Source organism: Chanos chanos, chromosome 11, assembly GCF_902362185.1.
Source record: "Chanos chanos chromosome 11, fChaCha1.1, whole genome shotgun sequence".
In the NCBI taxonomy this organism is placed as follows: domain Eukaryota; kingdom Metazoa; phylum Chordata; class Actinopteri; order Gonorynchiformes; family Chanidae; genus Chanos; species Chanos chanos.
Window position 1 is genome coordinate 3,100,026 of NC_044505.1, and position 25,099 is coordinate 3,125,124.

Consider the following 25,099-nt stretch of genomic DNA (forward strand, 5'->3'; position numbering starts at 1 on the left):
GAATTGCTAGTTTATTTACCTTTATCAGCTGACAACGGCTATTCATCTAGACCCGGAAATACCATCTACTGTTTTCGACTAGTGTTGCTGTGTAGGCTCCTGTTCTCTGTAGCGAACAGACTTTTGTGCGACTTACCATGAAACGAGAGTTAAGCGTCGCCTCTTTGCCGGGTCGAGCTTTTATCCCAAAAGAGAACAAAAGCATGGATCTTTTCTCTGAACAGTTATAAAGGAGTCTTTGAACGGTTATAAGCGTGATAAACATGTTTAACCGTCTTTAAATTCCGCACGAGCTGTTATGTTTAGGCAAACTGTGTAATGGAATTGCCACTCTTAAGTGTCACTCCTATGTCTAAATTACGGCTGCGAAACATAAAATACAGGAGATACACGTATTAGACATGGATATGGACGGTACACTATAAGGTGAAACGGGTGAAACAAAATTTTAGTTATAGATCATAACAGTTTTTTGTGGATATCGATCTGTCTTGGGCTGGATGACGAGAGAGCGTCGTAATTGCTTTGTTTACATGTTCTGTGCCACAAAGAGAGTTTATAATATCTTGAGGCAGATGTATGGTAGTCTATGGCACGATATTCTGGTAGATGTTTACTACATACAGATCTTAATGGGAAACAGGAAATGTGACAGTGCATGCCCTTTGGAAGATAACTGCTTACACGGGACACGCTGACGTGCGGAATCGAAACAATCAGTAAAATTCGGTTATTTCCCAGTGGTCATAAACGCTCTTGCATACTTGACACTACTGTATGAGTTCTGAACGTATGAAAATATCTTTCAGGTACTGGTTTGGTGCTGATCAGTTCTCTACATAATGCTTCGGTCCACTGGTTTCCTTTAGACGCTTTGCTTTATTTTTTTTACCATCTAATTTTTAGCCATACAAATTAGAACAGTTTGCACGTACGGTTTCAGTTGTACAGAGGAGAACAGTTTGCTCAAGCAGACAAACTTGTCCTTTCCCACTGTAAAACCAAGCATACAAACTAGCACAGAGTCCAAAACCCCCGTCAGACAGAAAACAGCTTTTACTGTATGGTTTATTGAAGCAGCACAGCGCATCTACTGGGTATGCTTGATTAGGTATCTTTAATGCAAAAGAAATAAAATGACATCTTCTTTAAAAGTTACACATTTCTCAGTATCTGTTATATGAATTATAGTGAGTGACAAAGTAATTACTTAGTGAAAACATCATTATCAATCCACCCATCCATCCATCCATCCATCCATCCATCCATCAATCAGTTTCTAGTCTACAGTTACCAGAGGATTATTATGCTCTCGCTTTTACAACTCCATGGCACTGAATTCATCACTAGCGATACCTGTCACTCTGCTGTTATACTTGTTGCTGGAGGCGATCTATAGTTAATATTATGGGGGCTTTTGACTCACTTGTAGACCACTCTCTTATTTTCCTTCAACAGTGTTGCATTTGTAAAATACTGTCAGATACTGAACTTAGCCATGGTACTTCTGCTACAGACAGCTCCTTAATGGCCTCATGCTTGGTTTGTATTGTATTTTGCCTGTCTTGGCAGTCGCTTTGGATAAAAACGTCTGCTAAATGAATAACTGTAAATGTGTAAATGTCTTGTTCTTTCACCTATTGGTTAGATTAAGTATCAGTGATTATTAATGGTTACAAGAGAGAAAGTCCTTCAGAGGTGCGTGCTACTAGAAGATACAAGAAATTCTGTTTGCTGGAAAATTTGATCTATTAAAGCATTGCCTGAGCAAAAAAATAAAATAAAATAATGGATAACTTATTCTATTCTATCACATATCTGCAAGCATTTGGCCCACAATGTATTTTTTTTTTTTAATTCTGTTATGCAGATCTACTTTGAAGATGTGTCTGCATCCTCAGTGACTGTTTCTTCCATCCAAAAACCTCTCTTATGGTTAAGAGCTTCCACAAGCCTACTCCTCAGCGTCTCTTTTGATTCGTACACTGGGAGCATCAACAGGGTGTGACAGGTGAGGGACTCCGGAAAATGCTGTTGGGTTGAGTTGAGCCGGACAGTTATGGTCATCCTGATTTGATCCATACCCAGGATGGGCACACGGTCACAACCGGTCACGAACACTGAAGAAAACAACAAAAGGATCAAAGGAGAAGCGTAAGCAAGGCAGAGGATACAACTTGTCCAACTATTTTGTTTTTTTTACAAGAAGCTGCTGAATGTCATCAGATTTCTAGGCCCTTTTAATCTTGAACGTTTTACACGTTTAAAATCTAAACCATTCTGTCAGAGCACATCTACTCAGATAAAATTGGTTAAACTCTTAAATGACGTGTTGGCTGCATTGCTTCAACCACACTAATACACTTTATTCAAATTTTCCTCATGAACTTACAGAGAAAGGATTTCTTCTGCTCATCTAACAGCTCCTCAAACACTTCCCAGAATTCAATGATCTTGGGGTGTCTGGCATGGTAGCCTCCATTATAGGTGGTATTCTAAATTGAACAATTCATTGTAATATGATAAAATAACTATATTATATTGCAGTAATAAAATCACAGTATAAAATTAACATTGTTCAGTTTCACATGGCGAGACTTACTAGTGCTACTGACAAATATTAAAATTGTTAGCATGTGCAAAATGATGGGCCGTGACTGGTATGTAAACGATTACAGATCATCGCATGAGCTCTTCAAAAGCCAGATTTTGTACATGTTAAAGTCTGTGATAAACCTAATCAATGCCTTGTGGCTGCAGACTTTCAGAACCTAGAACCAACATCCTTAGCTTGTGGCAGTTAAAAGGCACAAAAACTATTTTTGCTCTTCTGAATTTCTTGACCACAGTTAGGTTTAGGTTCAGGATTTTCCTCCATCAGTGCAAAAGACTTCTGCAAAACAATCTACCTGAGGGTGCACGTCTAAGAGTGTAACTCTGGGATCTCCAAGTCTGCAGCCTTACACTTATCAAATCAAGACTGTATGAATGAACACTGTGGACCTGTTTGAACGTGTCCCAGTCGTAGTCCTCCTTTCCCACCATCACTCCTCTCAGTTCCTCAGGATGGAAGAACTCCACAACATCCCTATCGCACACTTTGAAGAATCCCCTCTTGAACTCCTCAAACACCATCTCCACTGACTTATTCAGGGCATAATCCACATAAGCACTGACAAACTCCTCTCTGTCAAAAAGAGAGACACATTCTGTGGTACAGAGGTACAGAATGGGAGAGTGATTCTTGTATGACCTCCAACGATGATTGATGTTACTTGAAGGATCATCACTACTGAGTGCATTCATGTAAGCGAAAGGACATTTTGCTAGCGTATGCTACCAATGGAACAGCCAGCCCTCCTCCTGCAAAGCAACAGAGGATGAAGACTTCTAGTTCTGTCCTAATTAACATTCGTAATTCTTGTTTTTCAGGGCCATTATGAGCCATAGTCTTTTTTGGCAAGGCTGCATTTTCTTTTATAGATATTTGGCCCGTCAAAGGTTTAGGGACATCTGGCTATTTGTAGATAAGAATAATCTTCAACCCTTAACACAACTACAGACTGACAAGTTTTAACAGAAAGCTGTTTAGATCTTGCCATTTTGCTTTTCAAAACTGAAAGGCACAACTGACAATTTCACTATGTGGTTTTAAAAGTTGTTTGAAAAAAGAAAACTGTCAAATCAATAATTAGGTACTTTTCATACCATAGAAGACACTTTGATGATCATGAATGTGAGTGTTGCATAAATATACCCAGAGTATTAGTAAAATAACTGTTTTATGTTAACAAAACTGTTTCAGGTATTTTTTTTTTCTTGTTCAGTTGAAAAGTAACAGAGAAAATCAAACGCTCCTCAGAAAATGAAAAAAGAGGCAAGATTACCCCAAGCTTTTACAGAAGGAGAAATAACTGCATGTTGTTAAAGCAATATGTCATCATATGACTGGAATTGGTTCAAGAGAAGGGTGGAGAAGGGTGAAAAAAACCCATGATATTAGCATGTAATAAACATATAAAATATTGCAGTGAAATATAGCTACTTATTGGAACTTGTGACTTGTTTTCCTTTCTCAGTCTGATCCAGTTCCACGGCCTCTCCATCCCAGACTATCTGCAATTAGAAGAACCATCACAAAATATGACTATATGGATGTATGGAAAAACAACCCTCAAACCGTTTTGATTACATTATCAAATGAATGATGCATAATGGTGAACGTATCAAAGTGACAAAATTAATTTCTCACGTGTCTTGCATGAAATTATCCTAAGAAGAATCCATGTCATGTCAAAGTAATTATGTAAATTGTCCATTAAGTTTTGGTCAAATCTAGAAATATTTTCACTCCTTAAAGTGTAACATGTAAGTTTCACTCTCTCACATTATTTTGTTTTCTAGCAGACCTGGGTCAAATAAATATTTGAGGTGTTTTTATTCATAAACAATGTTTTTTATTGTTTAAATGAACCTGTACTCTTACATGTCTTGTATCCTGTTTTGCTAAATGTACTAAAATTCTGATAGGATTGAATGTGTTGAAGCAATCCTGAAAAGTTGAATGAGAGACCAAGGTCACAAGGAGAGGGAAAGAGAGTGCTGAAGAGTCCTGGAACTGAGACCGGTCCAACAGTAAAGAAATTTTGTTGACTCAGGTCTGATGTCTGTGTACAGTATCCATCTTTCTTTTGTTTTTGTTTTTTTTGTTTTTTTGCACTAATCATACACTTATGTTGATTCCTGCTTCTGTTCCTTGTTTAATACCTACGGAAAAAGTCATGTTCATGTTCTCAACATCGTCATCGGTGTAGTCGACCAAGAGGTATCTCAAACTCCTGTAAAAAGAATGGACATAAGAAAAATAGTTTATTTGAAGTTGTCTGATGGGATAATCAGGGAAATAAACACAGTCTGAGAACTGCTGACACTACATTGACATAGCCAGCATATATTGATTTTTTTTTTTTTTATCTCATAGCCAGCATATATTGATTTTTTTTTTTTTTTATCTTCTGACAGGTGAACATTGGGTATGACAACATCATCTCTGAGAGTAATACTATTAAGAAGAAGAACTCTGGTGAATTTCTTACTTCCCAACAACAGGGCTAAATTCGGTGAAGTCCTCCAGAGATGGCTTAATGCCAACCAGCTTCTTGAACAAGGCCAAGGGGAATGGCATGTGCACTATATTGCTGTTGTACAGGGCTAGTCCACACAGGATCCCAAACAGAAAGTAGCTCTTGGCCTTAACTGTAGGCTGATAAGATCAGAGATGAGGTGAAGACACTAAGGTAGGAGAATGTGCATTAGAATGGTCCGACTAGATGAATCAGAAAAGAATACGGTGTTTTACCTTGGCAGGGAACCAAATCAGAGTTTGAGAGTCGTTGTACATAAACATCCCAGATTCAGGTGCCAGAAGCTCATCAAAGACATGAAGAAAAAAGTCCTTCTTGTTTACATCTGTCAGTTTTGAGTCTTCAGCAAACTTTACCTGAAACAAAATATGAAATTCCAATTTGGAACATCAATGGCCAAAGAGCACCCTGCAACTCTGCCTTTCTTTGGAACAGGAGAACAGATGGGTGTCAAATAGCTCTATGATGAATGTGGCAATGTCCAAGTTCTCTTCAATGCTCCCTTACCTTTAGACCTTGTTCTCTTAATTACCAGGATAAGAAGCAGTTTTGATTGTTTGGTCTTGATTTAGCACAATCAGTTACAATTTTAGTGACTTGAGCAGAAAAGGACAAACATTCAAGGAGCCATAAAAGAGAAGTGGAACAATTCCCGGTCATTCAAATACTTCAGATATTTATTTTGACCCAGGTTTGCATGGTGAGGAGTACATGACATTCTCCTACCATCAGCGCCTTTTTGAAGTTGTCATGATCGTTGCTAGCGAGTTGTCTGAAGGTGTCCTCCAGCAATGCTGTGCGTCTAAGCTTCAGCTGAATGATGGGTGTCGGGGGCTCCCATGTGAACAGATTTTGAAACTGTCCAGAGATAGCATCTTCATGCATGTATTGGTGAGTTAACTGAAAAGAACAGATTTTGCTCAGATGGAAACATTTTTGCATCAACTAAAACTAGAGAAGGAGCAGTGAGAGACTTAAATTTTTAAATAGAGATTGTTTTGAATATTTTATAGCCTGTCCCACCCTCACTAAGAAAAAATATTTTCAGAATAATAAAATAATCTGAATACTGTAGGTTGTCAGAAACACAATACTATGAAATTGTTCTGTGAAATTCTTATTGTACCTTTGTTACACATGCATCGTGGTTGAAAATCCTTATCTTGCTTTGCAGATCAAGAAGAAAAGGGTAACGGCAGAATATGGCAGGTGTCAAATCCACCTCCTGTGATCAGAAATTTATTGATAGATATCATATATCAATTCAGTTTTGACCAGTGATCAGCTTTTATACTCCTTAAACCAGACAACTATCTGTGTAAACATATGACACGAGCACAAGCATCCATCTGTTTAAAAAAAAAAGAACTTTTAACTTTTTTTTTTTGTAATGTTTCACCTGCACTTGACGCCACTTTATCTGACGCCAGAGTGTCACATCTTGTTCAAGCAACAATGGTGTTGTACCGATCTCTTCAATGTAAAACTCTGTTAGAGGAACTTTCCTGGCCGCTTCTGCCCGTTTGTTTGCCTTTAAACAAAAGGTATTAAAAAGAGACCATTCTTTAACAAATACACATGGAGGGGAAAAAAGGAATTTGAAATTCCCTGTATCACTGAATGAAGAGGTACTTCTGATTAATAGCCGACACTGACTCGATGAAGGTACTTGAGAACTTCAAGCACAGCCTTCACACCAGGGGTGAAATTGAGCCACAGTTCAGATCTCAGGAGAAAGGACAGGGCCTGCTTCCACATCAGAATATGTTTGGTCATCACAGGGGCTCCCATGGTTGACCACCAGTCCTCTATAGTGACAGAGAATTTATAGGTCAGTACAGACTGCCCATGTCTTCAGCCTATCATAATGCCTAAGGGCCTAGTATGACTGAAGCGCCATTGACTTGGAAATATTTGAAACCATTGGATTCACTTCAACAATAGATGCTGTAGACAGATATCAGATAACAAACAAAATCTTGTAGGAGTATTAGCATGGATTCAAATAACATTTTAACACCCATGGGTTTCATATCCCGCGGCCTTACTCAGGGTTTTCATTGCTGAGTCGTGGAGATTGGTGAGAGCTACTGCCAATGGCAGCGTAAGGTTTACAACGTTCTGGTCTTCATGGAGGAGAGGACAGGTGGGAAGAATCATGAAGATCTCTGGGGACCTCATTACCGGAGAGGCAAAGACAAGATTTGCAACAAGGGGTGTGATGTTCATCTGTTGGTACATAAACAAGGCTGATGGTTAAACTCATGAGTGTCTGAATAGTTACGGTATTAAATTTGATCTTGAGTGCTCTTTAAGATTTTCACTGTAAGTACTTTAAAAACTGTTTTTGGTTGTAATGTATATTCTAAAGTCACGCTGTAAGTTACAAATAAGCTGCGCATGTTCAAACTGTTAGGTCTTTTGAGAGCTCCAAAAATCGAAACTGAACTGATTTCTTGATCCAAGAAATTTCCAGCAGCTTTTTGAAGACCTGGCTAGCACGGTTCACATCAACTTTCACAAGGTCTGCCCTATTTCCATTCAAAGAATCACTGTTGAAAAAGACAACAAAATAAATTCACTGAAACATGCGTGGATAATCCAAGGAACATTAACAATGTCTAAGGAAGGGTTTGAGAAATAAAATCCTTGTCATACTAAACCTGTCTTTCATGAAGCTGGCAACAAGATTTGAACTGGTTGAAAATGTCAAGCAAATCTCCCTGTTGAAACACAAGGCAATAGGAAAAATGAGTTATTTGAGATATTCATCAGAAAATGTAGATGAACTGCAGATGGTCAGATTGGAAAATAAGTTAACCTTTTGGCTTCTCCGATGCATCTGTCACTATCTGCTAATGCTAGCCACCTCTGTATTTTGGCATCGTCTAGTTTTCCAATTGGCTCTCCAAGAACAGAGGTCTGTCAAAGACAAACAGCTCACACAAATAAGAGTGTTAACTCAGAACACACTCCTCAGTGTTTTGACTAGACCAAAAGCTACTATTTGATTTAAGACCAGTTTCTTTCAATAGCTGAAGACTGTTAAAACAACTGTTAGACATTGAATTCATATCAAAGTACATAACATGGGTCAGTAATACATCACCTGGATTGGCGAGAAAAAAACGAAATTGGAATTCCATCCCGAGGCAAGTTTGATCTCTGTTTACAGAAGACATGTAAATTCAAACACCCCAACTCTCGATGAAACAAGTTGTAAAACAATGAGACAAAAACTGAAGTGGATTTAGATAAATAAAATGGCTGACTTGTCCTCCAAATGAGGGGACAAGGTCAACCATTTGGTTGAGTACCTGATTGTAGTTCCAGTGCAGGGATATTCCAGGGACAGTCCAGGGCTGTGGGTCGGAGACTGCCCGTTCTACTGCCATTCCCTAATTGACCTTTGACCCCACTGCCAAATGCCAAGAGGATCCCAGATGACAGCAGAACCAGAGTGTGGTGACTGTGAATGACGGGGGATGTATCAGCAACACGAATAAAACCAAAGTGATGGTGTATCTTACTCAACTGACCCAGGCAAATTTTTGTGCATGCAGAGGCATACATCACCTGCCACAGGTGATTTTCTTAGCTGGCTTGTTGATATCATCCACCTTTCGGGGTCTGAGCTCCCTGTTGGTGGAGTTGTGTCCAAGCTGACCATGGGTTCCATCGCCAAATGTGTAGATCTCACCATCCTAGAGACCAGAGTATATTTAGAATGCGCAGTTGTCAATCCTCAGCTCTTAGCCCCGAACAAAACCATGCACTGGTGGTGAAAGTTTTACTTACCTTACTGGGTCTTTACAAGATTTTACAAATTTTTGCTTCAAAGTATGTGTGTGTGTGTGTGTGTGTGTGCATATCTACCTTTGTGAGGACAGCAGTGTGTGCTTCTCCACAGCTGATGGTGGAGACACCCAGAGACCGGAGAGCTGGGACAGCACACACAGTGAAACGACCTGTGAAAAGCAATGAGAACTATTCCCACCATTCAAAACATGTATAACTCAAAGAGAACCCAAATCATGGCACCGGTTGTCGTGGCAATATTCCGGAACTCCTAAACTGTATCTTCTCAAACAGTCATTCATTCAGTTTTGATCTGGACTATTCTAATACTCATCAAACCAACGGAGATGTATTTCAGAATTGGCGATTTCATTCAGAATTACCATTCTCATCCACCCTGTTGAGGCCCAGTTGTCCACTCTTGTTAGACCCACAGCAATACACCAGACCAGGGAGTGTGAGGACCAAGGTGTGGGCCCCTCCAGCTGAGATCTTTGTTACTGGAACCCCAGTGAGGGATCGCACCAGGGCAGGTACCAGCTGCCTGTGTATGGCCTTTCCCAGGCCAAGCTGTCCATAACTGTTGAGGCCCCAGGAAAACACCTCACCTCCTATTAGAAAGAACGAGCCATTATACATTTGGTCACTATACTGTTGTGTTCAGGTCATCTGGGGGGAGCTGGGGGTATTAACCTTTCTGTAGTGTGCATATGTTTCAAATACTGATTTTGCCTTATTCAGTAATTTACCTCATTACACTTCTTTAGGCCTCTCACATGTAAAATTGTATTAGCTCGTGTTTGATATTCAACTTTTTTTTTTAAAACCTACCTTTTGAGAGGGCCAAGGAATGGAAATTTCCACAAGCAACCTGCACAACTGGTATCGGCAACGGAGAGGGTATTGGTACATTTCTGGAATGATTAAAAAAAAAAAAAAAAAAACAGGCAGAGAAAACCCCAAACATTTTACAGTGCCAGAAAATATAAGAACACGTCATTTTCACAAGTTATCAGAATGTTCAAAATCTGGGATGTTACATTCTAGCAGCAAATTCCTCTTTGTTTCTCGGTCAAGGTTGCCATGCAGATGTTTGTATAATGAGATTTCCTGTCATGTTTTCCCAAACTCTGATTTTTAGTTTACTCATGAAAGAGTGTGTTAATGCTTTGTCTTACACTGGCGTGGGCACTTTTGAGTCCGTTGTGTTGATGCCCAGTTGACCGTCGCTTCCTGCGCCCCAAGAGTAAACCTGTCCAGACTCACAGAGAGCCAAGCTGTGATCCTGACCGCATGCTACAGCCACCACCCCACCCAGGCCCTCCACCACTGAAAAGGACAAAAAAAAAGAAAAAAAAAGACTGAAATAGCAAAAACATAATCAAAGCTTATTAGAGGCCTCTTTCAAAGAATTGTAATCTGATTATTTTTGTCTTTAGTTGTCACGCCCTGGTTCTCTCTCTCTCTCTCTCTCTCTCTCTCTCTATCTCTCTCTCTCTCTTTCACTCTCTCTTTCTCCCTCTACTGGTCAGTTTTATGTCAGGTTTGTGTTACTCCCTGGTTCCTTAGTTCATCTTGTTAATTGACTCATTAGTTCCACCTGTTTTCAGTTAGATAGGCCCTGTTCAGTCCTGTTTACATACTCCTGATTTTCCTGTCATTCCTTATGTGGAACTGAGTTGAGTCGCGATGTGAATTATGTAAGTTCCAAGAGGCCTTTGTAATATGTTTCATTCCACTGAAACTGAGACAGCCCTGTGCATGCATCCAGCCTCTTCTACAAACCGTGACATTAGTAATAAGTGAGAGGGGCATAAAATATGCATGCTTGCTTTCAAGTGTGTGTGAATAATCTGAGTCCGACGTACCTTATTGAACAGTATTGAACTTAGCCAGTGTACAATTTCCAAGGATTTATTAATTACTCATGGAAAAACAACAACTGAAACCCTTTTTAAGAACATTCTGTCCAGAAATGTGCAAAAAATAAAATGCATGACAAAAATAAGTACATTAAACAGAAAGAGAAAGGTTGCAATATAATGAGACTGAATTAATTCAGATGAAACATATCTTTAGAATAATCAGTCAAAACAACCTGTTAAAACAGCATCAGTCAGCACTGTGAACACCTGGAAGCACTGATTTAAAATGACTCATAGAAACCGAAGAATCTAGCTGGAGGGAGAACTGTGTCCTGTTTCAGATGTATTTTGCATAAACGCAAATTAAATTAAAAAGCGTGTTTGGTGCATAAATGCAAAAAAAAACCCCAAAAAACAGTTTAACAAGTTCTGAAGTAGCAGTTGTAGTTTCAGGAACTATCTGGCCTTGGGTATGAGAGTGATGCTACAAAATTCTCATTGAGAACAGAGTTGTGAGGTAAGAGAAGAGGTTGTGAAGGAAAGCTTTGTAGATAAATGAAACATAGTACTGCTCTCTATATGAGGACAGTCTCTTGAAAGGAACAGCACTAATTACTAAAAGCATCAGTAGTTACAATACAGAGTTCACTGTGGTGAACCACCTCTAGTAATTTCATTGCTCAGGTATCTCTACAGTCCCATCAATGTAATAACCCTAACCCATCCCTCACACTGACCCTAACCTCACCCCTACCCCCATCCTACCCCTGACCATTTTAACCCTCGCCTGACCCCAGCTCTAATCATATTTTGATTTGACTGTTGTGGCCTGTAAAGCCCTTTGAGACTGTAAACAGTGATATTGGGCTCTAAATAAACTTGAACTTGAACTTGAACTTAATCATGATCCTATACTTTTACTTTTACTTTTACAATGACAAAGCAATTTTCTGTTATCTAAAGAGACACGTGAGAATCTGAAAGATTAGAAAAGCGGGCCACAGAAATAGAATTGTGATTAAAAGATGCATATATTTGTAATGTGACATGAGGGGTCCTTGAGTTTATCTTTGTTGATTGAGAGAGTCAGGATGTAGGACCCTGTCTTAGATTTCTGAAACTCTTTCAGACTTTAGAAGAGTTTTTTTCCTTTTTGCCACTGTCTGAGAAGAATAAAGTGAGAAAATTTGCTTTTATGGTAAAACCTGATAAAAAAAAAAGAAAGAAAAGAAAGAAAGGGGCAGAGTATGATTTACGCTAAGGTTTCTATTAGGCACATGCCCATCAACAGAAACTTGAACAGCAAATGAGAAATATTTTGAGCCTGGATTCAGGCAAAACTGCTCATTCCAACCTTGAGTGATACAATCTCCTTTTTTTAATTTGTCTTTTTTCTTTCTTTCTTTTTAAAAACAATTTCTTTCTGAAATGAAGATCGGGTTTATATTTTTATATTTTGATAATCTGAATTCTAGAATATGAAAATTCTTGTACACCTGTTATGAGATCGGTGAAAACCTACCTCATTTTCACCGAACTGAGAGCTAAGAGGTGAAACGAAACTGAAACTTTATGTCGCATCAGATAACAATGACCAGGCGCCTAAATACCAATGTGACTCTTCAAAACTCAAAAATAATAAGTCTAACTGGATATTCAGTCAATACAATACAGCCTTCGTTGTGGAAGTAATGAAATGTTGTGCAAGTAATGAAACCAACTTGCGTCAAGAGCCTGTCCGTTGAATACATCCAATTTGTTGCGTCTTTAATAGCTAATAAGCATTTGTGATTAAGCATCTGTGATAAATGATCATTATTTACCAGGAAGTTTAGTGTCTTTGCTTTTCTTTCTTCCAAGTTGTCCCTTCGAGTTGCGTCCGCATGACAGGACCCGTCCATCGACCGTTACAAATAACGAGTGCTGTTCCCCACAAGAGAGATTTAAAAATTGCTCAGGGAGCGAATTAACAAGTGTTGGTCTGACAAAAATGGGATCAGTTTCTTCGCGCACGGGTAGGACGAGCTGTCCTCCCGCACCGTCACCCCAACAGAACATCCCGCAGCGCGACAGATGCCCCTGCTTCGGAGGTACAGATGGATACCGTTTTTGAAGAATAAATCTCAGATGAATGCAGCACAGTGGTGGCACGGCTGGAACGGAGTGACATGCCCATGCCACCAGGAGTGCTTATTGCCTGCCTACCCCCTCCTCCTCCTCTCTCTCTCTCTCTCTCTCTCTCACACTCACTCTCACACACACACACACACGCGCGCGCGCGTACATACATCATTGTGTTACCCCTTATTTCCTTGATTCATCGTTCATAAGTACATTTTGCTAAAGGAGAGTTATAAATATTTTTTAGCTCTAACTTGATATTTTTAATAATGGCGCAGTGGTCTGTAACTACACACACTGTAAGACTGTAAATAATGGTAACAATCGTTAAAGGAATATCGATGCCATAATCTTTAGACAGTTTTGGCTTGTTAGAATGCATGGCTAGAATACTTTTCAAGATAGATAGATTTCAAATGTCGATCTGTAAGTTAAGGGTTTTCAAGGCTATCTGGTTAGGGGTTGAATAATTGTTATGACATAGCGAATAACAAGGGAGTGAGGTGTTTTTACTCAGCGGAGGCGCGTCCGAGCTCGTCCCTTGATTGGCTCTAAGACACGTACACGCGTTACATGCACTGAAACATTATTGGTCTTCTGTCCTGACACTCACGAACATCTTTCTAACACAGAGAACCAAACCGAGGTGGGCATTGGTTTACAATAGATCTTTCTAGCATTTTGGTTGGTAGGTTGGACAGTGGGCGCTCCATCCTTGTTGAATGTTAGCATTGTCCGTAACAATTTGTGTGTCTTATGTTAGAGGAGGAGTATGTCGATTTAAACGGAATAATCGAACTTTCAGTGATATAAGGTAAGAATTTAACACCACAAGTACAAAACTTAGAAATAAGGAATGTTTGTGGGGAGGGTTAAAATACTCGTTCGGTTACCTAAGGCTTGTTAGCTAGAGGCTGCTAGTCCAAGTCAAATCATTGAAAGAGTTCATTCATTTTAGAATTTTTGATATGCATTTTTCGTATATAACAACATCAGTAACATTGCTCTTCTAAAAGATTTGCAGACAGTTGCTATGCAGTTGACCGTGGGCACGGTTAGGTAGCTTTTTACAGAGAATAATCTAGCATAAGCTAACATATGCTAACTGCGACTACATCGCTGCTTTGTTGCGTCATACAGTCTTTTCACAGTCGGTTTGGTTTTAACTCGAGGCAGCAAAATGTGTCTGTCCACCCATAAAGTTGGATTTGTATTCATCACGCAGCGTGGGTGTAATTAAAATACACGTAATTACATTTAAATAGAAGTCGAGCAAACCCATTGTATAAACGTTATGTAGCATACCGACATGGCGCTGTTTATGCAACTATTAAGACAGCCCCGCCCCTCGTGAGAAAACAGTAGATTTATCCGCTTGTGTCCTGATTAATTATGTAGTGTTTTCTCGTTATGCGCCGCTGGGAGAAGTCTCAGTTTGGTGCTGTATCATCGTCACCAGAGTGCGAATTATACAATAACAGTCGGGGGCGGGGGGGGGGGCAACTTTTACTCCAGGGCTATAAACCAAAAGGATATATAAATGTTTCGACCTCCCCGAACTGTTGTTTTTACCTCTTTTTTTGGGGGTGGGGAGGTCAGACCCCCCAGCCCCCCCCCCTCCCTAATTTGAACCCTGATCGTCACAAACTGTGACCTAAAATAAAGAAATAAATCAGCAGTCCTTTTTAATCAGTTGTGGAAACAATCTGGATACACGGTCACACATTAACCTAACAAATATACAGGTCACCTTTCAAAATACTGCATGACTTTTATTTGCGTTTTGTTTCCACCAGAAAGGACTTTGGAATGGAACTGCGCATCTGGCTGATGATTGTCGCATTTCTCTTCTATTTAGGAATGCTGGCCATCCATTCAGGTTGTTGACAAAACAAATGCCTTCCAACATGATTACTCAGTAACTCTAATTCCTCTTTGCTGTTCCAGACAAAACCTCTTCAGATCTCCCGGGACCAATCGTTCGTTTATCCGGCTCTGTCAGGTTCTGTGACCTACTTGCTTCCTTCTGCGTATCACCTCTGTTGGCTTGGTCTAAAGGAATACTTAACAGACCAAGCACTGGACAGCCGCTTAGTATTCGACTGTGAGAGTGTGTGTGCCAGTACTCCTGAAGTATGTCGGTGGCTGCTCTCGTCCGATTGGCCGGGCCTGGGATCTCCTCCCACCTCTGTCAGCGGGCTGCCCGGCGCGTCGCACACGCCTTGCGCGAGGACCAGATTCGGACTCTCCACTGCCCGACTTCTGGCCGGCCCAGTAACTCCCGGTTCGACCCGGACAGCAGCGGCCGTCCCACCACCTGGGATTCGTTTGGCATCTGGGACAATCGCATCGACGAGCCCATCCTTCTCCCCCCCAGCATCCGCTACGGCAAACCCATCCCGAAAGTGAGCCTCTCTAAGGTGGGCTTCGCCTCCCACATCGGCCGCCGCAAGGAAAACGAGGATCGGTACCAGCTCTCGGAGATGACGGACAACATCCTCTACTTCGCCGTGTTCGACGGGCACGGCGGGACAGAGGCGGCCGATTTCTGCCACAAATACATGGAGAAGCACATCAAGTGAGTGTGTCCTGCTCTGGAGGCGCAGACGGGATACAGCGACACACACAGAATCCAATATCGAAACGTCCGTAGGGCGCAGGCTCCTACGTTTTCCTTACGTTGTTATGTTTATCTTTCAGAGATGCTGTGGCGAAGGAAGACAACCTCGAGCTGGTTTTAACGCGGGCGTTTCTCGAAGTGGACAAAGCGTTAGCACGACACCTTCACTTCTGCGCAGATGGTAGGTACCGCCGTTAGCCTGTTTGTCCATAAACAATGTCCGCCTCAGGGGTTAAATAATAGTGTCCTTTCACATCGTTAATTAAATCAGGTAACTGGCTAGCTGTTAAGCTATAGAAGAGGTAACACTTAAATGCTTAGTCACTGGCTTATTAGTGCAGGAACGCCAGGGGACCGTTATTTAGGTTGTTGCTTGATAAATGTTTGAAGGTACAGTGCCATGAAAAAGTTTGAGAAAATCTCAGTGTTTACTGTTTTTGAAATTTCAGGCTAGAAACGACCTTACTTTGCCCTCTAGAATTTGCAGCTCTTATTCCTTCAAACATCTTGAGGCAGAAAAGGAGTAAGCTCAGAAAAAGTCATGTAAACAGGACAGTCGAATAATTAGTCATGCATGTATGCATGCATGCATGATCTTTGAATTAAATGATTGACTCAGACTCATTCTTGGGACTGTACCATGTCAAACAGTATTAGTTTAATACAGGTATACATTGTACTACTTTATCATCCCTTGAAATTCAGTGGCCATTTCTCATGGAGGAAAAACCAGAAAAACACACATTAAGTCCCCTTTTCACTATGTAATGCTTAATTATATATAGATATATGTTTATTTGAAAAAGCTTTCGGCAGCTCAGTGCTTTAGTCTGTTGGAATTAGTAGAGTAGTAAATCGACCTCATGGGTTGGGCAGTATCGGTCATTGCCTGTCTGGTCCTCTAGGGGGCCTCAGTGTGTGAAATGTACAATTTTGCACTGTGTGTGTGTGTGTGCGTGTTATCTATGACAGCTGCCGACCCGGTTAACTGCCTATAAGAGGTGCAGGTCTGGTGGACCTTTTTGGAACGCGGCGGGACCTTTGATTGGTCCAACGGGTCCTAACGTGGACTTCCGGAAGGTTCCTTAACTTTCTCTCCCTTTCTCTCGCCCTCTCTCTCTCTCTCTCACTTTAACTGTTGCTTTTTGTTTTGTTTTGTTTTTTTTTTCCCTTTTGCATACAGTACTATTAATCAACTGACTCGTGATTGCTTATGCCAAGTGTTAAAAACAGTATTTTCAACAGTATGTTAATGGTATCTAAACGTTTACAAAGTGCGCTAGCTCTTAAGCTTTGCTGCCAATGAATGCCACCTGAGTTAAAAAAAAAATTTACTCAGTTGTTGGTAAAAGAAAAAAGTGAAAATCATGTTGGTTTATCCTCGTACGCAAGCAATCCCTTCTTCCATAGATTACTCTTTAATACCAGACACTTTGAGTCATACACTGAACTAAAAGTTGCTGTTTCCAGTGTTTCCAACTGCAGAACAAAAGCTGTTTTTCTCCCCCTTAGCTGTTATGAACGGTGTGTGTTTAGTATGCCTGTTTATGTGGTTATACTCCTGATAAACAGTCAACATTGTCCTAAGGGATGCAGTGTAACTTGCACGTTTGACTCTGTCTCTCTCTCCCTCTCTCCCCCTCTCTCTCCTTCTCTCACTCACTCTCTCTCTCTCTCTCTCTCTCTCTCTCTCTCTCCAGTCCATCATTCTGTTGGAATAGTCCTTCACACCTCCAGCCCCCAATCTCTCTTCTTCTCCCTCTCTCTCACCTCTCTTTCTTCTGCGGAGTAGATTAGAAATGTGTGCGTGTGTGCGCGTGAGCATTCCCAGGAGAGTGTTTTGGCTCGTGTGTGAATATCATTCAGCATAAAAAGCTCTCTCTCTTCTCTCTCACTTCTCACTCTCTCTCATATTCTCCTGTGTGTATATCCATGTGTATTTGTGTATTACTGAGTACTTGTGTAGATGTGTATGTACAGTACCACCCTGTGTGTGTCTGTGTTTGTGCGCGTGTGTGTGTGTGTGTATGTGTGTTTGTGTGTATATATTTTTTCTCCTTGACCTCTGCCCTGTTTCCTGATGCGTTTACAGGCTCGCTACTCAGTGCTGGTACCACTGCCACGGTGGCACTGCTGAGAGATGGCATCGAGCTGGTGGTGGGCAGCGTCGGAGACAGCCGCGCCATGCTGTGCCGCAGGGGCAAAGCCCTCAAACTCACCGTGGACCACACGCCCGAGAGGAAAGACGAAAAAGAGAGGTAGCCTACGAACAGAATCACCCACGACGACCCCTTTGTCCGCAGGGACGGAGCGGTTTCTGAGAGCGATCGCTCGGTTGCACCGCGTTTTATAATCTTCTCAGCCTGCCCGAACCACTTTTTTTTGTCTCTGCCCCCTGCAGACCTGTGCTCAGTTTCAACTTTTGGGAGATGATCAGTGCAGTTCTTTGAGTTGAAGTTTTAGGACTGCATCCCAACAGGATGCTGGTCTGAAACCTGAGTGAAGTGTCAGGAAAGTGGAATCCTGTTCAGTGCAAAGCAGAGAGATAGATTTGACTGATCCTCCATGGCCACGGGAGTGTGTTGTGCTTGGGTTGTGTTATGGTTGTGTATTTAAGCATGAATTTAGCCAACAACAACAACGTTTACTACCTCACTGACAGGAGGTAAAGGAAAAGAAGAATGTGATTTGTGTTTTTGAGAATTCTTTTGTTCAGTGGAAATGCTTTGGGTAAAAAACAAAAACAAACAAAGGGTGTAGAAGAAAACAAAACAAAACAAAACAAAAGGCCCGTCTGTGAGTGCTGGAGATGTGAGCTCACACCAGCGTGTTTGCCTTAATCAGGTGTGTGTGTGTGTGTGTCTGTGTCTGTGTGTGTGTGCGCGTGTGTGTGTGCGCGTGTGCTGTGCTTGTGTAGGATCCGTAAGAGCGGTGGGTACGTGACCTGGAACAGCCTGGGTCAGCCGCACGTCAACGGGAGGCTGGCCATGACCCGCAGCATCGGAGACTTCGACCTTAAGAACGCCGGAGTCATTGCAGAACCTGAGACCAAGAGGATATCAGTGAGTTAGTTCTCTGAGATTACCGATAAAATGCACCTAGAGGCATGTCTGTCTGTTTGTTTGTTTGTTTGTTTGTTTTGGTGGATGATGGCGCAGTTGTCCAACATGTATTTCTGTAGGCGAGCTCTACAATGTCTGTTATACTTTCAAAAAACCAGCGTGAAGTGCGTCTTTGATAGTTTTTTTGTTTTTTTTATTGGGCGCTAAAAGGAAGAAGTAGGTGTCAATTTGAAGTCAGTAATATGATACTCAAATGTGTGTTTGTGTACGTCTGCCTGTGTGTGTGTGTGTGCGTGTGTGTGTGTGTGTTTTTGTTTTGCCCTCTCCTCAGCTCCATCATGTTCACGACTCGTTCCTCGCCCTGACCACCGATGGCATCAATTTCATCATGAACAGCCAGGAGATCTGTGACGTCATTAACCAGTGTAACGACCCCAAAGAAGCAGCACAGCGCATCTCTGAGCAGGTTAGTCCTGCCCTCCACTCCTCACGGTCCCTCTCCTGTCGTTAACATGAGATAAGACTCTGCTCCCGAATCCACATACTGTCCAGCAGGGATCTGAGAAGTTCTAGGAACAGGTGACGCTGTTTTTTCACAAGCTTTCTCACTGCTCAGATTTCATTCATTCTTTCTCACTGTTTGTTCAGTGCTAGGGAGGAAGTGCTTTGCTATTAAGGGCTTTTCATTTTTAGAAATAAATAGAAATATTCAAATTGCCCAAATGATCATGATGATGATGATGATGATAAAAGGTGGACAAAGTACACAACCCCATTACTTGAGTGAAAGTATAGATACTCCTGGTCAAATATTACTCCAATAGAAGTAAAAGTTGTTCAGTTAAATTTTAACTTGAGTTAAAATACTGGAGTACTTGCTTTTAAAATTACTTAAGAAAAGGCTTGTGGAATTTGCTACAAAGCCCAAAGAAACACAGTTGAATCAAATGCTTCCTCTATAAAAGACAGTGTGTAGCCTTGGTTAAGTAGTCCCTGGGTTAACTCAGATTGGCTTTAAAGGGATAAACACGTCATAATGTTGTAGGCTAGGTTAATTTTACTTCTACTACATAGCATTGCCTGAAATGTGAAACAGCTGGATGACCCTCGTCACCGCTTGATTCCCGCCCCTGCCCCCGCCCCCTCGTCTTATTGGGTCCTACCTGAATCCACTGCCTTCGCGTGACCTTACTAATCGTACTGTGGTTATCGGACGAGATTAAAACATATATTTCTCAAAGGACTTTTGTCAGTAACGTTATCTCAGTATTTTCGCCAGCTAACTATTAGCATGCATCACCAGTGGATTCACACCCAGGGTCATGTCCCAAATGGTTTCCAAGCTAACTGGTTTTCGTTCGTGTTCACACGCTGTGTTAACAGTAGCAGTTGAAGTCTGCCTCTGTCACCAGATTCGTCACACATTCACAAACATATCAATCGCGATTTTCAAGTCGCATCTCATATCTACTGCGGCGAATGTGGTTGTGAGTGAGCAGTGAGCACTACATCACAGCCACCTACGAAAGAAGTTAGGCAGACACAGCGCGTGAACGCGTACGGGAAGCAGTTAGATTGAAAACCAGTTGATTTCAAAAATCTCAGACATGGACTTAAGAGAAAACCATGGGGTCTTTGGTGAGGAACCTTTACCTTTATCATCTTTACCTGCCGTGGTAGCAGCCAACAGTAAAACTGCCAAGTTCAATTGTTAAAAAAAAGTGCCGCACGCAATTGACTGACAGCATTGGAGTAGTTTGCTGTGATTGGTTTTTCTCCTGTGATGAACACAATGTGGCCAATCGCATTTAAGCAGAGAAAATTAATCCTCTGGCTTCAAAGCTACGCTTCAAAGTAATGAGTAACGAGAACCTTCATAGAAATGTAGTGGAGTGAAAAGTACAATATTTGTCTTTCAAATGTAGTGGAGTCATAATTTTTTTTTGGAAACTTAAGTAAAGTACAGATACTCCAAAAATGTACTTAAGTACAGTACTCAAGTAAATGTACTTCGTTACTGTCTACCCCTGATGATGATGATATATAGAATGTTAGGCCAGCATCTAAAATGTTTATTTATGTATGAATGGGCAGAAAGTATCCATTAAAATGTATAAAACAATGTAAAAATCACATCAAGCAATACCAGTAAATTACAATACGATGCTGTGATACTTGATCTTCATGGAGCCAAGAAAGATTTATACCTTCATAAAGCTGACCCAACTTCTCTTCAGGTCACTGTGCTGCACGGACATGTCCAGAGCTATGATAAAATGCATTGTGGGTATTTTTCAGCCGAAGGTCATCAAGGTCAACCACTTAACCAACCCCCCCCCCACCCCCCCCACCCCCCCCTCGTCGGCCCGTGTTTGTGCCAGCACTACACAGGGGCGCCTGATTCAGCTGATCAGCTCATTACAAAGCAGTGGGTTATTAGGGTCAGTCAGAACCATGCTGAAACCAAAATAGACATGACATGGGAGGGGAGGTTACTTAAGGCCAAGCTGGGAAAAAAAAACGCAGACACAGAGGCCTGTATCTGGATGAGTGAGATGTTTTGCGTTCCTCTTTCCCTCTCAGGCTCTTCAGTACGGCTCAGAGGACAACAGCACCATCATTGTCGTGCCGTTCGGCGCCTGGGGCAAGCAGAAAAGCTCCGACGTGAGTTTCTCCTTCAGTCGCAGCTTCGTCTCCAGCGGCCGCTGGGCCTGAGAGGAATGACGCGGCAAGACAACGAGCGTGAGAGAACGGAAGAATGAAAATCCAACCTGAGCGAGTGTGTTCGTGTGTGTGTGTTCATGTGTATGCGTGAGTGTGTGTGCGTGTGCAGCGTGAGGACATTTTGTCTGAATCAACCAATGTGCAATACTGTTGCTTCATTGTATGGAGGGAACAAGGAATGCAGTGCTCCTCCAGCAAAGCAGCTATGCCTTTCGGGACACAAGTAACTGTTCACAGACCAGTCTTCTTTGGGCCTTGTGTGGAGAAACTGTGGAGCGTCTTTGGAATGAAGAACATGTTCATTCAGAGGGAACACATACAATTCACTCAATTTGCACCAAACTAAAAAACAAAACAAAACAAAATAAATAAATAAATGAAAACACGCAGGAAATCTGCTCAGAGAGCAAGGCAGATGTTCTGACCTCCCAAGTCAGAAGAGCTGATGTTGCAGACAGTATCTGGATTATCTGTTTCAGATATAACAGGTAGTCTCGCTTGGGGCATATTCCACGAAGCACTTTCTCGCTGACGGATTTGTAGGACTTTTGAATGGATACCTCAATTTTTGGACTGTTCTGAGTTCAAGAAATCGGTTTTGAAATGTCACATTGAAGTATGACTAGGAAGTGCGGCTGTCTCTCAGAACCTTTTTTTTTTTTTTTTGGGAGGACATGGTAGGTCCTCTTAGTTGGTCAAGAGTTATTCCCACTACATCTGTAATCCAGTCTTTACAGAGTAACTGCATGGTTCTCTTCATCCACCCACTAGTGCTGTAACCAAAACCCACGATTTGAATCATAACACATTGACCTCCCCACTTCCAGACTGGACAAGCTCATCAAGGTACTGGGAACCTTCTCCAAACTGGTATCATTCAGCACTTCTTTTTTTTTTTCTCTCTTTAAATCTGTGTCAGTATTGTCAGAGGAGACATTAAACGGTGCGATTTGACGGTTTGACCGGGGGAAACACACACACACACAAGGACGTGGACTTTAGTCATAATATGATCCATACTTGATCAACTCTCACTGCTTACTCTCAGAGACAGGAATGTGGATATGATGTATTATCACGCGTGTGGAGAGACATACGTTTCTGTTTTAACTGTCTCTTACTGTAGGGTGTTTGGAACAAAGCCAAACAGTAAAAGGTGTGCTCTTAACTGTTACGATCCTTCAGCGTATTGTTGACACAGCTTCCCTGATTTGGAGCAGCTTTCTTTAAAAAAAAACAAACAAAAAAAAAACATACAGCGAAACACGAGTCGTGTTGTCTTTTACTCTTTGTTTCCATAGAACCGCAGCGTTTAAGCACCAGAACCAACCATCAATTCCATTTTAAACCGTATCTGTACCAACTGCTGTGGAGAGTGGTCTGTCCATACAACATGCATTCCAGTCAATATAATTCAGTTAAGTGACCATCACATGTCAGGGTCCCCACAGAGAGCAGTTCTCATACAATGGGGCACAGGCTGTGTCTCAGTGAAGATTAGGGTGTTTTGACCCAGTAATGTGTACCCCCTCCCTGCCCCTCTTTGAACCTCTCTTTCAGACATGCACAAAAAAAAACAGTTTTACATGGATGCTTTTAAATGTATCGACTACAGACATGCTGTTTTTGTAATGTGTGTTTTGTACGTGAGTATATTTATATATTTTGAATCAAACACCTGTGGTCTTTGCCTTATATGCTATTGTATAGATTTTTTTTCTTTTTTAAATATTAAAAAAAAAGAAGTATTGTGAAATGTATTTTTGAATTAGGATTCAGCTGAATTCAGTTGTTTTGTTTTTGTTTGGTGTCTCCCCACTCCCCCTTGAACTTTTGCAGACGAACACATAGAATGAAAGATGCTTCCAACGCCATGTCTGTTTTAATGCACTGTACCGTGTTCATGTAACGGAGCCGTGTGTTGGTGACCAGAGAATGTTAGGGAAAGAGATTCAACTATTTCTCAGCGGGCGGAAACTAACCTCGATAGGAATGGAGCAAACTGAGGGAAACTGTTGAATGTAAGAAGTGTGGGGGGCGAGTTACCCCCCAACAATATGTCCTGATTGGTGTTATGTTTAAGCGATATACACACATATTTCTCCTCTTTATGTAAATGTCGAGCCATGCTTCTGTTTCATCATTGTTGTGTTGTAGCTGTTTTTTTCCCCCTCCTTTAACAATTTTGTTTGCGTTCACCATAGAATGCCAAAGCACAGATGTGTTCAGCACATCTGCCGGACGTTGTTAACTTATTCCGATTAATGTGAACCTTTCGGTTTTTTATTGGGCTGCTGTTAGTATTGAACACACAAGTCAGCGTCTTCAAAACGGATCTCGTGTGACTACCGTATAACCTGCGTTTCACCTTCTGGCTATAGCATTACAGTAAAATGATGATTAATGTCACGTTCAGTATCTGTACTGTCCTGTCCAGAGCTTCAGTGAGAATCGTAAGACAACTTCTTTAATGGCGAATTTCAGCAATCGCTACAGTCTTCAGTATATTTAGGCCTACCCAAACCACTTGTTGAACTTTCTGATAATGCGGTTAATTTCCTGTGAAGTACCTGTCAATAAAGTTCAAACGGAAACACCTGTGTCGACCTCTGTTCTTCCCGCCCAAAAAAAACTATTTACGTCTTAACATTTATCTGCCTGTCTTCTGTTCGAGATGTACTTATGAAAAGATGCACTTAGCTTCTTAGCAGAAACAGAATTGAATTCTGCAGCTATTATTATTACTGGAAAACTTCTATACATTTGGATATCTGAATGAAATGTGATGATCATACCCAACGTGTTCCAACGTTACATTCTGTCCAGAGAGTATATTAAATGGTAGAGTTGTATTTGTTAAACGTAGACGTTGGTGAACGACTGTCCGGGCGCTCACATGGTAGCTTGGCTTTGGCCCACAACTGAAGCCAGATAATTTTGGAATTGTCGGCTTTCATTTAAGGCACACGGATACCATTTACTTGTTTGGTAATTTTCAGTTTAAATTCCACAACGGCGTGTTTCTCTGGAGTTCTGCCTCTTGGCCTGTTCTGTGGACAACTTGGAACATACACTTCTCATGACAAAGTAATTCCACATCTGTCGTACATATGCAAGTACAAATCAACCTGATTACTAACTGGAAATTGCTATGGTTACCTCCTCTTCAAATCGTTTAACGTTAATTTCTTCAAAACTTCTGCTAGATTTAACCAGACTGCAACACAGCTTGGGAAAATTCTACCAATGGTCATTGATTGTTTGACTGTAGGTATCAGTTAAGTCCGAAAGAGGGCGCAGTTGTTGTAGATTACATCACGAAACATGTTACATCACGATACTGTATGGAAATATCTTGAGTGTGCCAAGTAACCGATTGTCCGTTGAAACAAAGCGAGGAAGACGTAATTGTATTTAAAAGGGGCTGACATTGCACCATATTCGATATCAATGTCCAAAACAGCACCAGCGTATTTTTGAAGGGTTTAACATGCAAAGGCCTGCAAGCATACTCGGACTTCATTTACCCTGTTTTTTATAATCCCGTTTACATGTTTGCGCAAAACTTTTGTTTGATTTAAACACATGTATAATCTGTCTTGTGGGTGTCCGGGTCAGCCATACTTTGCAGGAATACTTCGTGCAACTGGAGATATAGGGTTTTGTCAACGCCGTTACTCTGCTTGCCTGGGTGACAGGCCCAGTATTTAGTTTACTTACCCTAAAATATATCTCTTGCTTTGTTCTATTTCCACAAACAGGACA

General features: G+C 41.3%; 2 protein-coding genes across 2 annotated transcripts; one reads left to right on the forward strand and one right to left on the reverse strand.

The window, feature by feature from the left end:
* Positions 1 to 1,872: 1,872 nt before the first annotated feature.
* Positions 1,873 to 12,865, reverse strand: LOC115824154 (probable E3 ubiquitin-protein ligase HERC4). Its single transcript, XM_030788260.1, has 23 exons — positions 12,631 to 12,865; positions 10,121 to 10,271; positions 9,774 to 9,856; positions 9,326 to 9,553; positions 9,021 to 9,112; positions 8,721 to 8,848; positions 8,462 to 8,613; positions 8,254 to 8,309; positions 7,966 to 8,066; positions 7,808 to 7,867; positions 7,594 to 7,696; positions 7,193 to 7,373; positions 6,801 to 6,952; positions 6,544 to 6,675; positions 6,271 to 6,369; positions 5,871 to 6,044; positions 5,360 to 5,500; positions 5,097 to 5,263; positions 4,768 to 4,838; positions 4,046 to 4,112; positions 3,004 to 3,187; positions 2,393 to 2,495; positions 1,873 to 2,120 (listed from the first exon to the last, which is right to left on the reverse strand). Exons 1-23 carry the CDS (start codon positions 12,863 to 12,865, stop codon positions 1,873 to 1,875), a joined length of 3,108 nt encoding a protein of 1,035 aa, XP_030644120.1.
* Positions 12,866 to 13,608: 743 nt separating this feature from the next.
* ppm1kb (protein phosphatase, Mg2+/Mn2+ dependent 1Kb) lies at positions 13,609 to 21,435 on the forward strand. Its single transcript, XM_030787916.1, has 7 exons — positions 13,609 to 13,742; positions 14,876 to 15,506; positions 15,629 to 15,729; positions 17,641 to 17,806; positions 18,466 to 18,610; positions 18,942 to 19,076; positions 21,194 to 21,435. Exons 2-7 carry the CDS (start codon positions 15,064 to 15,066, stop codon positions 21,323 to 21,325), a joined length of 1,122 nt encoding a protein of 373 aa, XP_030643776.1. The 5' UTR covers positions 13,609 to 13,742; positions 14,876 to 15,063; the 3' UTR covers positions 21,326 to 21,435.
* The last annotated feature ends 3,664 nt before the right edge of the window (positions 21,436 to 25,099 follow it).

Coding starts and splice junctions, on each gene's coding strand:
- ppm1kb (XM_030787916.1), top strand. CDS start 15,064: ATGTCGGTGGCTGCTCTCGTCCGATTGGCCGGGCCTGGGATCTCCTCC. Junction 17,807..18,465: donor AGGAAAGACGAAAAAGAGAG/GTAGCCTACGAA, acceptor GTGCTTGTGTAG/GATCCGTAAGAGCGGTGGGT. Junction 19,077..21,193: donor CACAGCGCATCTCTGAGCAG/GTTAGTCCTGCC, acceptor TTTCCCTCTCAG/GCTCTTCAGTACGGCTCAGA.
- LOC115824154 (XM_030788260.1), bottom strand. CDS start 12,865: ATGTTCTGTTGGGGTGACGGTGCGGGAGGACAGCTCGTCCTACCCGTG. Junction 5,501..5,870: donor ACTTCAAAAAGGCGCTGATG/GTAGGAGAATGT, acceptor ATTTTGTTTCAG/GTAAAGTTTGCTGAAGACTC. Junction 4,113..4,767: donor GAACATGACTTTTTCCGTAG/GTATTAAACAAG, acceptor AATTGCAGATAG/TCTGGGATGGAGAGGCCGTG.